This window comes from Pangasianodon hypophthalmus, chromosome 5 (assembly GCF_027358585.1).
Source record: "Pangasianodon hypophthalmus isolate fPanHyp1 chromosome 5, fPanHyp1.pri, whole genome shotgun sequence".
Classification (NCBI taxonomy): Eukaryota; Metazoa; Chordata; class Actinopteri; order Siluriformes; family Pangasiidae; genus Pangasianodon; species Pangasianodon hypophthalmus.
In genome coordinates this window covers 32,384,810-32,399,510 of record NC_069714.1, presented here as the reverse complement: position 1 = coordinate 32,399,510, position 14,701 = coordinate 32,384,810, and the positions used below count along the sequence as shown (strand labels likewise).

General features: G+C 38.6%; 1 protein-coding gene across 2 annotated transcripts; it reads right to left on the bottom strand.

Moving 5' to 3' along the window:
- Positions 1-6,631: 6,631 nt before the first annotated feature.
- Positions 6,632-12,677, bottom strand: LOC113531492 (mannose-binding protein). Of its 2 annotated transcripts, none has more exons than XM_034304232.2 (5): positions 12,559-12,677; positions 8,624-8,715; positions 7,835-7,993; positions 7,305-7,370; positions 6,632-7,212 (listed from the first exon to the last, which is right to left on the bottom strand). In XM_034304232.2, exons 2-5 carry the CDS (start codon positions 8,703-8,705, stop codon positions 6,830-6,832), a joined length of 690 nt encoding a protein of 229 aa, XP_034160123.2. In that variant the 5' UTR covers positions 8,706-8,715; positions 12,559-12,677; the 3' UTR covers positions 6,632-6,829. The 2 variants fall into 2 exon arrangements, with proteins under 2 accessions (XP_034160123.2, XP_034160121.2); XM_034304230.2 differs by having other exon boundaries at positions 7,835-8,020; positions 12,559-12,674.
- Positions 12,678-14,701: the final 2,024 nt, after the last annotated feature.

The window sequence follows — 14,701 nt, the reverse complement described above, 5'->3', positions numbered from 1 at the left end:
ACAATTGGCCTAAATAAAATTTAAATTCTAAAAAATTCAAAGTTAAGAAACATGGGTACAACAGCACAACCTTTAATCAAGTGCCCATACTACACTTGAAGGGGAGGGTCATGGTACAAGCCTAAGAAACCCTGTAACAGCCTCATTAGTGCTGTTGGTCTTGAGGGCGATCATCACATGGGGTATGTGACCGGTTAATCTATTCAATTCAATTATATTTGTATAGCACTTTTACCAATGGACATTGTCACAAAGCAGCTTTAAAGAAAGAAATACATTCAAATTAAATGAAATCAAAATAAGTTGTATATTTGTGAATTTATCCCTAATGAGTGAGCCAGCGGTGATGGTGGCAATGAAAAACTTCCTGAGACTATATGAGGAAGAAACCTTGAGAGGAACCAGACTCAAAAGGGAACCATCCTCATCTGGGTGCAACTGGATAGTGCGATTATAAATCATTCCCTTCTATAACTGTGTACTACATGGACAAATAGTGCAATTGTGCAACCAGTAAATTCATCACAGTTTTCACATGAAGACTGGTTTGTTGAACCGATCCACTGTCCACTGATGGAGACCTGAGTACAAAACTGCTCGCAGCAACCCCAAAGCCACCACAGCAATTGCAGTCCCAAGCCATCACAGTACAACTCCCCATACAAGATCCCCAAGCAGCACCATCCCCAGCAATCCCACTGATCTTCAGGGCATCCATGTGGGGCCACCCCCAGCAGCAGCACATGATCTCCAACCGAGAAGAACTCCAACCAGAAGTAGGGCTTCTGGGGTTTAATACAAATATTGCATTAACTGTTTAGGAATTACAGCAGTTTTTTCATAGTTCCTCCATTTTCACAGGCTCAAAAGTAATTGGACAATTGAATGATAAGCTGTTCAATGGCCTTCCTCCTTATTGCATGACAAATTAAGGAGATAAAAGGTCTGGAGTTGATTCCAAGTGTTGAATTTGCATTTGATTCATGGGAACTCTCACCATGTGGTCCAAAGAGGTGTTGATGCAAGTGAAGGAGGCCATCATTAGCCTGAAAAAAACAAAACAGACAAAACTCAATTTCTGTGCTTTATGACTTCTTTAAGAGGTAATTTTTAAAAAAATAAAATCTGGTACTCTGTGGTTAACAGCAATGGATAGCAAGTCTCATCATGAAGAATCCGAAAAAAGAACACCAGTGGAAATATAGAGCAGATCTCTCATTAATGCAGCTTCATGCAGAGATTCACAAGCAAAAAAATTATACTAGTTAAAAAAACATAAAAAAGCAATTGTCATCTGATAGAAGAAATGTTTTAATTCTTTCTTTCTTTTTTGTAATATATTTGTGAGAAAAGTGAACAACCTTTTCAGCTTAGGTTAAAAAACCCAACAATAAGTGTACAAAAGAAAAGATCAGGAAACAAAGCTCAGATTTTAAACCTCATGAACCCTGAGATAAATTTAGGCACCTGGAACTTTGAAGTAAAAAAAAAAAAAAAACACAAACAAAACTAGGCCTTAAATGCAAGACAGGAAATAAGGAACAGGTGCACATGGTAACACTAAAATAAGAGAGAGGATCGATTACAAAGCGGGAAGCGTGAATGTGTAAGGAAAGTGGAAAGCCAAGAGGGTCAAAATAGGTATTAAAAGTCATAAGAGCAGAAAATTTTTCACAAGAGCTGCATGTTCTAGTATTCACCATAGTGCTGGCAGAGAATTACTCAAGTGAGATTTGAACTTTGTTTGAACTTTCAAATGTTGAAGTGCTACTATAGGCTTCATCTCAGCTCAAAAGAGTCTAGTAATTCTTATCTGATCTCTCTCATCAACAAGGTGTTTCAGCCTGCAGATCATCCACTCACAGGATGTTTTTCGTTTTATGCACAGTTCTCTGTAAACCCTTGTGTGTGAAATTCCCAGGAGAACAGCAGTTTTTGAAATATTCAAATCAGCTCATCTGGTACCATACCAGATACCATACCATGGATAAAGTCACAGATCACATTTTGTCCCCATTCTGATGTTTGATCTGACCATTATCTGAAGCTCTTGTACATGTATCTGCATGATTTTATGGATTGTGCTGCTGCCACATGATTGAATGATTGGACTTGCGTAAATGTACAGGTGTTCCTATTAAAGTGGCTGCTGAATGTATATAGCTAATATCAGCTAAGTAGATTTATTAGGGATGCACAGAAAAATCATGGTTGCTTTCTTGGCCAAAAGTGACACTTTTTTCCAAAAATTTTGACTGAAGAAAAGATATTCCACAGGCCTACAATGAAGTGTTAGATTTAACACTTTACAAATGATTTTAATAGGAATGATGAAGAGACAGTGATTAAAAATGCTGCTTGGTATCCTGTGACAGTCAGTGCAGTGCGCATTCAAACAACGTGGTCAAGCCTATCGATGTAGAAACAGGAGTGTGCTTATCGAGTCAAGTCAGTTGGGTTGTTACTGTCATTGCTCCATATAGCTTATACACATTGGAAAGATATGTCGCTTCTACAGGACCATGAAAGCAAAGAGATTCCACAGACCTACAACACATAAGAGTACTCATGACTACATAAAGTACAAATGCACAAGAGTGTGAGACAAGTGGAGGACAATAAATGCACAGAACAGAACAATAACAACACAGGATACTATAAATAGGGAACATGGGCTGCAAACTGTAAACTATCTGCTAGTGTAGCAGCAATACCTTTAGCTTTCCATTGAAGTGTCTGATGCAGCTTTGTAAAGTGCAGCTGAGGTGTTTGCAGCTGTTCTCACAATCTGCTGTAGGGTCTTGCAGTTGGAGACAATTTCTTTTTTAATTAGTGTATGTAACACCTTTTCACAGAATGTTCAATTTAATTCACCTCAATTTTATTTATATATCACTTTTAACAATAGACACTGTCACAAAGTAGTTTTACAGACATCCAGATATAGATATAGTTTTAGATTAATCTTTAATGAGCAAGCCAGTGGTGACAGTGGGAAGGAAAAGCTTCCTGAGATGACATGTGCAAAAAACCATGAGAGGAACAAGATTCAAAAGGGAACACATCCTCTTCTGGGTGACACCGGATAGTGCGATTATGAATCATTACTCTTCTAAAGAGTCAAGCAGTGCTAAGTGTGTTGGAAAGATAATCAGTATAAGCATCCTGGTCATTTTTGGATTTAAATAGAGTTTAACCTTTAAGTCTATAATAGCCAGGTGAATTTATCCACTATATAAGAAAAAAGACTTGTGCATAGTTTTGAGCAAGTGCAATCCAAGTGAAAGTATCCACAATCGTTTTTAGGGGATCCACACACTACCATCCACAGCATCCTCACAGCAAATTTTAGGCTATCCATGTGGGCCATGCTTAGCAGGAGTAACGTGTAGCTTGATAGAGTGAGGAAGAGAGAGAGAGAACACATATCATTAGGTATGCTCTTGTCCTGTAATGGTTTAAAATGATGTATAATGTGCCCAAGCAGAGTGCAAGAAATTACTCCAGGATCACCACCTATGAGAGCATAACTGAAAGGGCATCCAAACATCCCAGTTTACCAAAATATCCTGTATTGATGAACCCACAGAGACAAGGGAAGCAAATTGTTGAACAAAGCATTGCAAAAGTCACAGACTCTTAGGTTCAATCCCTGTACGGGCCATTTTCAGGTCAAGGGAAGCAACTACTTTCAATTTTCAGGTTGAATCCAGGTTGAAAAACAGGACAAGAACGTCCTTCCATCTGAAAGTGGCGGCAAAATAACATTTGACGCTCTACTATTTGAGCTAATTCCCCTTGGGGACAGTGTCTTTTACACATGATAGTGGTATTTTGACCACATCTAACCCTAACCCTAACCCTATGAGTAAGTGAATGAGTTGGCTCCCAATCAAATTTTTTATTGATTATAAAAAACTGCTATTGACCTATAAAGCACTAAATGATCTCGCGCCGCAGTACCTGAGTGATCTTTTGGTCTTTTATTAGCTGCCATGCCTCCTTCAATCAAAAGGTGCAGGCTCTTTGTTGGTACCTTGAATAATGAAGGCTGTAGCAAGGGGTAGAGCTTTCTCTTACAAAGCCCCACAGTTATGGAACAGCCTTCCACTTAGTGTTCGGGGCTCAGACACAGTCTCATTGTTTAAGTCTAGGCTGAAAACATATTTGTTTAGTCAAGCCTTTTGTGAAAAGTTTTTTCTTAGGTAAAGTAGATCTGGAGAGTTTCACAGGCATAGAGTGTTGTGGTGAACTGGGAACCCCCCATCCCCGTGTTAGCTTCTGGCTCTCTCTTTTAGTTACGCTGTCATAGCTAGTCTTGTCGGAGTCCATACTTGCACTCTGCACACAAAGTACATTGTCCTTGACCATTATGGGACAATAAGCTTACCTAACAATCTCTCCCTCTCCCTTTTTCTCTGCTGAGCTACACATGCTACTCCTGAGATACCAGTGATCCTGATCCCTACTGCTCTCTAGACCTGCCTGATCCATCCCGATCTGCTCCAGTCTGATGTTCAGATGGCAGAGGATCTCTTGGTGGCAGTCCCTGGTCCAGATGTCTCTCTCTTCTCTCGCTCTTTCTCTCCTCTCCATACTCCTCCCACAGTCCCAGCTCCCCAGGCTGAGGTGCTCAAGTACACTGGCCATCCAGTGGCTGACGTGGTATTTGCCATAAACACTTTCATGCCATGTCAATTCTTTCGTGCACATGCTGGATATTATCTAGATTTTGGATCTATCCTATACAGCTTGTGGCTACAGTTAGAGCTGCAGCTTTTTTTTTTGTCCTCCAAAACTGTGATAGACTCCAACTTGTATATAGGAGTGTTACTCCATAGATGTCTAACCCTAGACTGATGTCAGTAAATCTGAAACTGAAATCACATTTGTGTGACTAATGCGAGCTAGTTTAATAAGAGTTAGCTAACTGGGTAGCTAAATTAGCTAATTTTAGTGATATTAGGAGGACATGGGGGTTGTTTCCTAATTTGCATATTAGCCTTTTTATGTTACGTTCACAGCGACTGTTGTACTGTCCTCACTATGCGATACTTTGCACAGCTAGACAGCCAGCTAACGTGAAATGGGACTCCAATAAATGTATCAAGGCGTAACTTTTCTTGATTTCAATTTAAAGGAAGTTCAATGTTTCCCATTTTCTTATGTTGTAAAACTGTAATACAGAACAGACAAAATACACATATTAATATTTATCTGTACAAGTTTCTTACAATACGTGCCCTAATTGCAGGTAGGTTAATTAGACATCTCTTATTCACATAACAACACTCTTAAATGATTAATTCTCAAGCTTTAGTATACAAGGGCATCCTTAATGTGTCAAATAATCAACTTTATATACTCACAGACAAATAGTGTCTCAAGAATAGCGTAAAGAAAACATAAGATGCACCAGAATGAAGCCGTGTGCTCTAGACTACTTCCTGCTTGAACCGAACGGAAACAAAACAACCACTAGGTGGCAGTATAAAAGCTCAAGAAATTATTTCAACATAAGAGTTCTCATTAGAATGCAGCACAGCTGTGAAGTCTGGATTTTCTCACCTGATTTCACACATCCTCAGCTATTTAAACTTAATCTCCACCAAGAAACACATAGAATATGTATATACTGACATATTTGTGATGCGTTTAGTGATTCTGGTGCTAATTTGTTTGTTGGTTCTGTATTGTTATTCCTGTGAGACGTTAGTGGTTGTGTGCTGAGATGATGACACAGGGAGACACTTACTGTTAGAGCAGTTAGAATTGCTAGTGCAGTTAAAATCACATATTTTGGAGAATATGTGATTACAGTCAGGTTTTAAAGATAAATGCTGCATAGAAGTAGTGGAAATGCTGGATTCAAAGGGAAAGTCTTCAGGACAGGGGAGATTACGCATTCTGGTTTCTCAGTAAAATGACAGGCTGCATTTTGAGAGAGAGAGAGAGAGAGAGAGGCTGGTGAGCTGATGAAGGAACAATTGTTTATCACAGCTATAATGTAAATGAGAACAGAAACTAACATTATAGCTGCGATAAACAGTTGTTCCTTCACCAGCCTCTCTCTCTCTCTCTCTCTCTCTCACATTCCACGACATTAAATGTAACTATAAACTATTAAAATGTGCGACAAATCATTCATTACTAGATTAGACATTGAAAATCATTGGTAAGTTGCTGTGGGATAAGTGGAATAACACACCTTGCTGTTATATGAAATCAGACCATGGTGCTATTTGAAAATAATGCACTTTGGCATGTAAAACAGCAGTCTGTCATGTGTTACTCCTTACATATGAACTTAAGCTGATCAATCAGTGTTTACAGTAATTAGTCTTCTTATGAGTAAATTTCATCCAGCTTAACAAATAAGGCCCATTGTCTGAAATGCAATGCAGTGATACAGTGCACTGGCACTGAGTTACGGCAGAGACTTGGCTCGGCTGGTTTGCGCTCCATGAGATGAAGAGTGCAGGGGCATTACGCCTTTTTTAGCAGAGTTTTAAGTTTTTGTTTGGTTGGTTTCATTTTCAGTTTTAGTCTGCTGGGAGTTTCTTAAAGAGCTCAGTTCATCACAGCGATCAAGAACAATTAGCACACGCAAAAAACAACACTAACTGTTGCAACTGCTTGAGAGATTTTTAATTTTGCAAAAAAAAAAATCAGTAAATCAGATCTTGAGTCATAAACACAGCATTAACAGCATTAACACATTAGTAGCATTATACATTATACATTATACATAACAATTACAATTCCTTTTAACTAGAATTCTTCAATGTGTCTGTGGTTTTTGAGATGTAGTATTTGCAATAACATGCCACTAAGCTAGCTCACAAACAATGAGGTGTTGTTGTTCACATGATATGTCAATCCAGGTTCCATTGCTGCCCATCACAAAGCAATCTTCTTCCCTTTCAGACTTGTTTGGTTCCCCTTTATCCCATTTAAAGAAATTTAAAAATTTCCCCTCTGTATCTACAAAGCCTTTTTCCAGTTTACTGTAACTCATTCCTAGAAACACATATTCTGACTTCATAATCCTGAGTAGTTTATACAGCACTTGGTTTTCTTCTTCATTCCTGGGTAAGGCGAGAGTTCCTCGAGCATTGTGGCACAATCCCAATCCTTCCTTGAAGTTCTTTGCATGTCCTTCGGTCACATAGTATTTCTTCCCAACGTTAATGAATGTCTGGAAACTTGTGACTTGAAATGAAAGAAGATAAGATTCTGGTAAAGTGTCAAGTTCTAATAATTTTAGCTTTTAAATGCCATTTTTTAACATTCATGTGTCCTACCTTTCTCCAACAAGGACAGTCTTGTTCTAAGACTCGTGATTTCCTCCTGCAGAGAGTCAATTGCACCTTGCAGAATTCATAAAATAAATGTTATGGTTTTGTTAAATGGATAATTGGAACCTAAATGTTAATTAAAACTATAAAATAAAAACCACTTTATAAATGTATGTGAAGAAAAAAGCTCAAATTAATCAGCACATGATGCGACCAGCCTTAGAGTAAACATGGTAACCCTGAAACTATCATTATAGTAAACAGACACAACATAATCTATTTAACTTGCATTTAAGAGACTAAGCCATTAGCTAGCATTATAGAAAACATTCTGACACATGAATTAGCATTGAAGTAATTAAAGACAATTTGATTTGAAATCACAGAATTTATCAATAAGTGTTGATGCAGTGTTAATTTCTGGTTTCAACCCAGTTTCAGTTTGTGGTGAGTTTTAATTTGTTATGATTTAGCATGTGGATCCCTTCAGAATATTATAATGAATGAATCTTTATATATTTAATATCTAGTATTACCTGGTGGACCTGGTGGACCTGGTGGTCCTTGTAGACCCGGATAACCTGAATCACCTGGTAGACCTCGAGAACCTGGATAACCTGGTAAACCTGGTGGTCCTCTTGGACCTGGTGGTCCCGGTGGTCCTGGTGGACATGAACATGGTGGACTTGGTGGTCCTGGTGGACATATTACACACGATGGGCCTGGTGGACATGGTGGAAATGGTGAAATACCTGTTGGTCCGTACTTACCCTGTTCTGTAATGCGAATGTTACTGGAGCTTTATTTAACAAGGTTTTATCATTCTTCATTAAACTATTGTCTAGACATAGACAATATGGCACAATATATCCCCATACCTGAAGCTTTTCACAATATGCTATTTATTACAATATAGTTTTTACTGAGGTTCATGTTGAACATGAACACACCAGTAAAACACTATAAAGTACCATAGGTTAAAAATATTTCAGTGTTAACCTGATCCCTGATCAAAACTAATGTAACAAACTCTTAAACTAATGAAATTCGAGATTAACTAGAAGTCTAAAGTTCATGCCTGCTAAACATGCTAAAGGTATTAATTGGTTATTATCATGGTCCAGCTGGTTGCTAGGGTGTTGTTAGGTGGTTACTATGGGGTCCCAGGTGGTTGCTATGGTGTTTCTATATAATCCCACTTGGTTGCAGGGCTGTAACTAGTCGGTTGCTAAGGAAACTCATTTTGTTGCAATTCATAATAATAATAATAATAATAATAAGAAGAAGAAGATGAAGAAGATGGAGAACAGTATATATCGTGTTACCTCCCACGTCTCCAGCAGTCAGATGCAGCCCGAAGTGCAGCAGCAGCAGTTTAGAGAGCAACAGTGCACTGAACAGCACCATCTTCAGATCACTGAGAGCAGGGAGAGTTTACAGTAACTACAGGGTATTTAGTCGGTAAGTACTTAGCAGTGACTAGCATTATTTTTTATCGTCTTCAAGCCTTCCTCAGATGTTCCAGCTTTAAACATGTGTTCAGATTTCTTTAGATAGATAGATAGATAGGTAGATAGAGAAAGAGAGAAACGAGGGAGAAAAGACAGAAAGGAGAGAAATTTACATTTACATTTATGGCATTTAGCAGACGCCGTTATCCAGAGCGACTTTGAAGTCTATCAAAATTACATTCTCATATTGGCTCACTAGGTCACAAACTAGGAATACCATCAGTCCAAAACTCTGTTGGGGAGGGTTTTTTTTTTTGTGAAAGTGCTAACTTAAGTACTTTATGAAGAGGTAAGTCTTTAGATGTCATTTGAAGACTGCCAGTGACTCAGCTGTTCGGACATCTAGGGGAAGTTCATTCCACCACCTTGGTGCCAGAACAGAGAAGAGTCTCAATGCATGCCTTCCTTGTACCCTGAGAGATGGAGGGACCAGTCGAGCAGTGCTAGAGGATCGGAGGGAGCGTGGTGCAGTGCGAGGTGTGATAAGTGCTTTGAGATAAGTGGGTAATGGTCCGTTTTTGGCTTTGTAGGCGAGCATCAGTGTTTTAAATCTGATGCAGCAGCTACAGGAAGCCAGTGGAGGGAGCGCAGCAATGGGGTGGTGTGGGAGAACTTAGGAAGGTTGAAAACCAGTCGTGCAGCTGCATTCTGGATCAGTTGCAGAGGACGAATGGCACTCAGAGGCAGAGCTGCCAGGAGTGAGTCACAGTAGTCCAGTCTTGAAATGACAAGGGACTGAACAAGCACCTGTGTGGCCTGTGAGGAAAGAAATGGATGGATTCTTCTGATATTATGAAGGAGAAATCGGCATGAGCGTGTTGGATTAGCAATGTGAGAGGAGAAGGACAGTTGATTGTCCATGGTTACCCCAAGGTTGCGTGCGGTAACCGAAGGTGAGATCAGAGAATTGTCTAGGAAAATTGCAAGGTCCTCAGTTTTGGTGGAATAAAGTTTCAGCTGATCAGCTGTCATCCATTATGAGATGTCTGCCAGAAATGCTGATATCCGAGCAGAAACATGAGAGTCTGAAGGAGGGAGAAGATGAGTTGAGAGTCATCTGCATAGCAGTGGTATGAAAACCCATGTGAGGATATGACCGCACCAAGAGATTGAGTATAGAGGGAGAACAGGGAAGGACCAAGTACTGAGCCTTGTGGAACACCAGTGGAGAGTCTGCGAGGAGCAGATGTGGATCCCCTCCATGTTACCTGATATGACCGACCTTCCAGGTAGGAAGCAAACCATTGCCATGCTGCACCACGAATTCCTAGGCTCATGAGGGTGGACAAGAGAGTCTTGTGGTTCACCGTGTCAAACGCTGCTGAAAGGTCAAGGAGGATGAGAACTGAAGACAGTTTGGCTGATCTAGCGGCATGTAGCTTCTCAGTGACGGCCAAAAGGGCAGTCTCTGTGGAGTGTGCCGGTTTAAAGCCAGACTGATTGGGATCTTGGAGGTCATTCTGTGAGAGATAGCAAGACAGCTGATTCAGTCCGTTCAAGGGTTTTAGAAAGAAAAGAGAGAAGTGATACCGGTCGGTAGTTGCTGATGACAGAGGGATCTAGAGTGGGTTTCTTCAGGATGGGAATAACTCTTGCTTTCTTGAATGAGGTTGGTACATGACCAGATGTTATGGAGCCATTGATGATAGTGGTGATGAAGGGAAGGAGGTCTTGAGAGAAGGTCTGGAGCATTGTGGAAGGGATTGGATCCAATGGGCAGGTGGTAGGGTTGCAGGATAAGATGATTTGCAGGATCTCTTCTGTTGTTAGTTTAGAAAACTCTGTCAGTGAATGAGAAGGAGAATCCTCAGTGTGTAGTGTAGGAGTAGGAGTAGAAGTGAATGTCTGGCAGATTTTTCCAATCTTCTTATCATAAAAAGTGGCAAAGTCTTCAGCAGTCAGGGAAGATGGAGCAGGAGGAACCGGAGGGTTGAGTAGTGAAGAAAAGATGTTGTGGAGCTTGCAAGGATCTTGTGCAGAGGATTCCAGCTTTTCTTTGTAGAAGGCAGTCTTAGCAGAAGTCTCCTCAGATGAAAATTTGGACAGGAGACCAGATCTGTGTCGAGTTGTGATTTCTTCCACTTTCTCTCTGCTGTTCTTAATTCTCTCCGATTGCTGCGCAACACATCTGATAGCCAAGGAGCAGGGCTGGAAATCTTCCTGGGTTTAGAAGATAGAGGGCAGTGGAGGTCCAAGGATGAGGAAAGTGAGGAGAGGAAAGTGTCAGTGGCTAGCTCCAATGGTAGGGAGGAAGAGGAATCAGGGACAGGAAGGGATGATAGGGTGCAGGAAGCTAAGGAGGAAGGGGAGATAGAGTGAAGGTTTTTACGAGTAGGAGAGAAATATAGATGGCTGGTGGTTTTAGGCAGGATAGGGAGGGTAATATTGAAGGATACCTGGAGAGGGGTAGCATAGATGTCTGAAGTAAGAAAGGGGCAGCTGAAGACAAGGTCCAGGGTGTTACCTCCTTTATGTGTAGGAGGACAGCTGTTGAAAGTTAAAGAAAAGGAATGGAGAAGAGGGAGAAGGCAAGAGGACTGGAGCTTGTTGGAAGGGAGGTTGAAGTCTCCGAGGACAGTAAGAGGGGTGTGAGTAGAGAAAAGACTGATGAGCATGTCCATTTCTTCAAGGAAGGCCCCGAGGGGACCAGGAGGTCGGTAGATGACAACGATGAGAAGGTTGACTGGAGAGGTAACTGTAACTACATCTCCATGTTGTCAGCAACGAGAAATGCCATGAGCAGGCTACTGAGCTTTTAAGGGAAGTTGTTTAATTTGGGGGTGTTTCTTTATGCAAATGAGTGTCACCTGCACGGACAGAGCAATTTATAATGTATGTGATTTATCAACATCCACAGCGTATATCTTACGTGTACTGGTGGTTCTTTTGCACAAATTTAGAACTTGTTCTTAGCATGCTTTTATTAATTGATACTCCCAGTAGTTTCACTTGTAACATAAATGATAGTTTTATTAATTAAGTTAATGCAAAGATTTTTTTTCTGTGTACATTTTCATATAAGCTACTACATACTTTAAAATACAGAAACTGGAATAAATTATAATTACCGCATACTAGATATAAAAAAATTATATCCTGTGTGGCACATAATGATAACTGATGGCTGTTTTTTTCTCTTCCATGTAAAGGCAAAGTTCAATTCAATTCAATTTTATTTATATAGCACTTTTAACAATGGACATTGTCATAAAGCAGCTTTACAGAAATATATATAAATTTTGAATTTATAAATTTATCCCTAATGAGCAAGTCAGAGGTGACGGTGGTGAGGAAAAACTCCCTGAGACTATATGAGGAAGAAACCTTGAGAGGAACCAGACTCAAAAGGGAACCATCCTCATCTGGGTGACACCCGATAGTGCGATTATAAATCATTCCCTTCTATAACTGTGTACTACATGGACAAATAGTGTGATTGTGTAACCAGGAATTTATGAGCTTATGAGCAACTTATGCATATGAGCATCAGAGTTATTTCTGAATTCATCATAGCTTTAACTTGAAGTCTATTTTGTTAAAGTTATCAACAGTTCAGTGATGGAGACTTGAGCGAATTATTATTATTCAAAGAAGAACATCCACAGCCATCTAAAGTTGCATCAAACCTTCCAACATCATTGTAAGCGTATAAACAGAAGCTCATTATATACATTATCAAATATTTATGCAATGCTTATAAACGCATTATGTAGGTACCCTTCAACTAAAGTGTTACCAAATATTCTTACCTTGTTATGGCAAGATCTTAAACAGGTGATGTAGCCTTAAAGAAAACACACAGTGGTTGCTTTTCAATTTGTATTGATTTTTTTTTTGTGGTTAATAAATAATCTTAAACAAAGTTCAAAGTTTATTGTTCTCATTTTAACTTGCATACTCCCAGGCTAACCTTCAGGGTTTTTTTTCTGCGTAACAGTTCTCTGACCCATTGTGTAAGACTCTTTCTCTCTCTCTCTCTCTCTCTCTCTCTCTCTCTCTCTCTCTCTTTTTTTTTTACAGTAATTCAGCTGTAATGTTTTATTTTATTTTATTTATTTCATCCATTTATTTTATTTCACAGTCCAAAGAGTGTCTTTAGAAGGGGTTAAAGAAAACACACGGTGGTCACTTTTAAATTTGTCTTGTTTGTGTTTAATAAATAACTTTATGCAAAGTTCATGGACTAGACAAAGTTTATTATCCTCATCTGAACTTGCAACTGTCAAATGCAAAGTCAAATGCAACTGTAATGTTTTATTTAAAATCTTTAATCTTTTCCGTATTTCAGTAATGATCAATGTAAACACTTCTATAGAAACTGTAAAACACCCCCAGTGCTTCTGCTGAGTCCACAAGAGGAAATACATGCTGGGAATTTATGCAAGTCCATTTCTCAATATCTGTACATTTTGAAATATTATTATAAATCTGTTGTACAAAGTAATAATTTTATAAGTCTATACATTACTAGAATTGCAGTGTTTCAAAGAAAAAAAAAAAGAGACATGTTAATAAAAGTTTTAAACATTAAATATGAAATGAAAACATTGAACATTACCTTTTATTAAATACTAATATTTTACATCTGTATATTTTTGGCCATCATCATTTTAAAATGATATTAGCCATTGATTATGTTAAAAAATAATTACATTATTATTAAATAATTACACAGCCAATGCCATTTTAACTTAAGAGTCACAAAAATGTGTTATTAGGACTTTAAAACATAAAACCATAAAATGTTTGTTCTGGATTAAAAAGACTCAACAGTCTCCCACAGTGGTGCTGGTTACTGACTGAGATGTGATGTGCTCTACAGAAGACAATTCCCTGTCACACGCAATAAAATAATGTGAACATTCAAACATAAACTGAGTAAAGCAAATGCAAAAGTATGACTAGATATAGCTACATTCCTTTTCTGGTGACTGTAGGATGTGATAAGATTTGCAGCCTGGCTTAACATGGTAGAAGAATAGCAAAAAAAAAAAGTTTAGGTAGCGTGTGTTAGCTAGTGGTACCTCAACACATTTTGGCTAATGTTGGTATTTATACAGTCCATGCAGTTGTAACTCCAGAGTCATGATAATTATGTTAGCAAGCATTAAAATGTCTATTTTGAATTTAATACAATAAAGACTAAATATACACACACCTAAACTGTTTCACTGTTGATTTTACTTTAAGGCTACAGACTTGCAGCAAGCTTAAATAAAAAATCTGTGCACATCTGCCTTATATTTCTAGATAGTAGCTGACTGTGAACAATAATAATCATAATAGTAATAATAATAATAATAATAATAATAATAATAAACAAGATTAGATGCTTTGAATCTGATATAATAAAGAGATGTTGGCCAGCTGCCTTTTTTAGCAGTCACCTAATATTACTATAATCAGATTTACAGTAAAGTGTAAAATACTGTAATTATTTTACAAGTAAATCTACAGTAAGATACTGTAACAACAACAACAACAAAAATCCTGTAAAAACAACAATCATCCTTTACAGTGAGGATTCTGACATTTGTATTTTGATCTAAGGCCCGTGGACAGTTCCCTCGGAGGTTCCTCAGGCTCACCACAACATGTCTGACTGTAGCAGCAAAACCTACAAATGGCACAGTAACCTAATCAGATTACTTTTTTTTAACTCACAGCAGTTATTTAAAGGTCACCGAAAATGTCGTCCAGATACCTGTTACCTAATACATTGAAGGTAAATGTAAATGTTTAAAAAACAAACAAAGCCTCTTCCCACTTGGCCAGATATTTGTTAGCATAAGCAGGGGTGAATTTTTTACCCACTGCTCTGCACTGTGTTTGTAACTAAATCTGTGAATCGAACTTGAAGTAATTTCTGGTCAAATTTATTTAAACAGTTGC

Coding starts and splice junctions, on each gene's coding strand:
- LOC113531492 (XM_034304230.2), bottom strand. CDS start 8,705: ATGGTGCTGTTCAGTGCACTGTTGCTCTCTAAACTGCTGCTGCTGCAC. Junction 8,021..8,623: donor GACTGCTGGAGACGTGGGAG/GTAACACGATAT, acceptor CATGTCCACCAG/GCCCATCGTGTGTAATATGT. Junction 7,213..7,304: donor ACTGTCCTTGTTGGAGAAAG/GTAGGACACATG, acceptor TTTCATTTCAAG/TCACAAGTTTCCAGACATTC.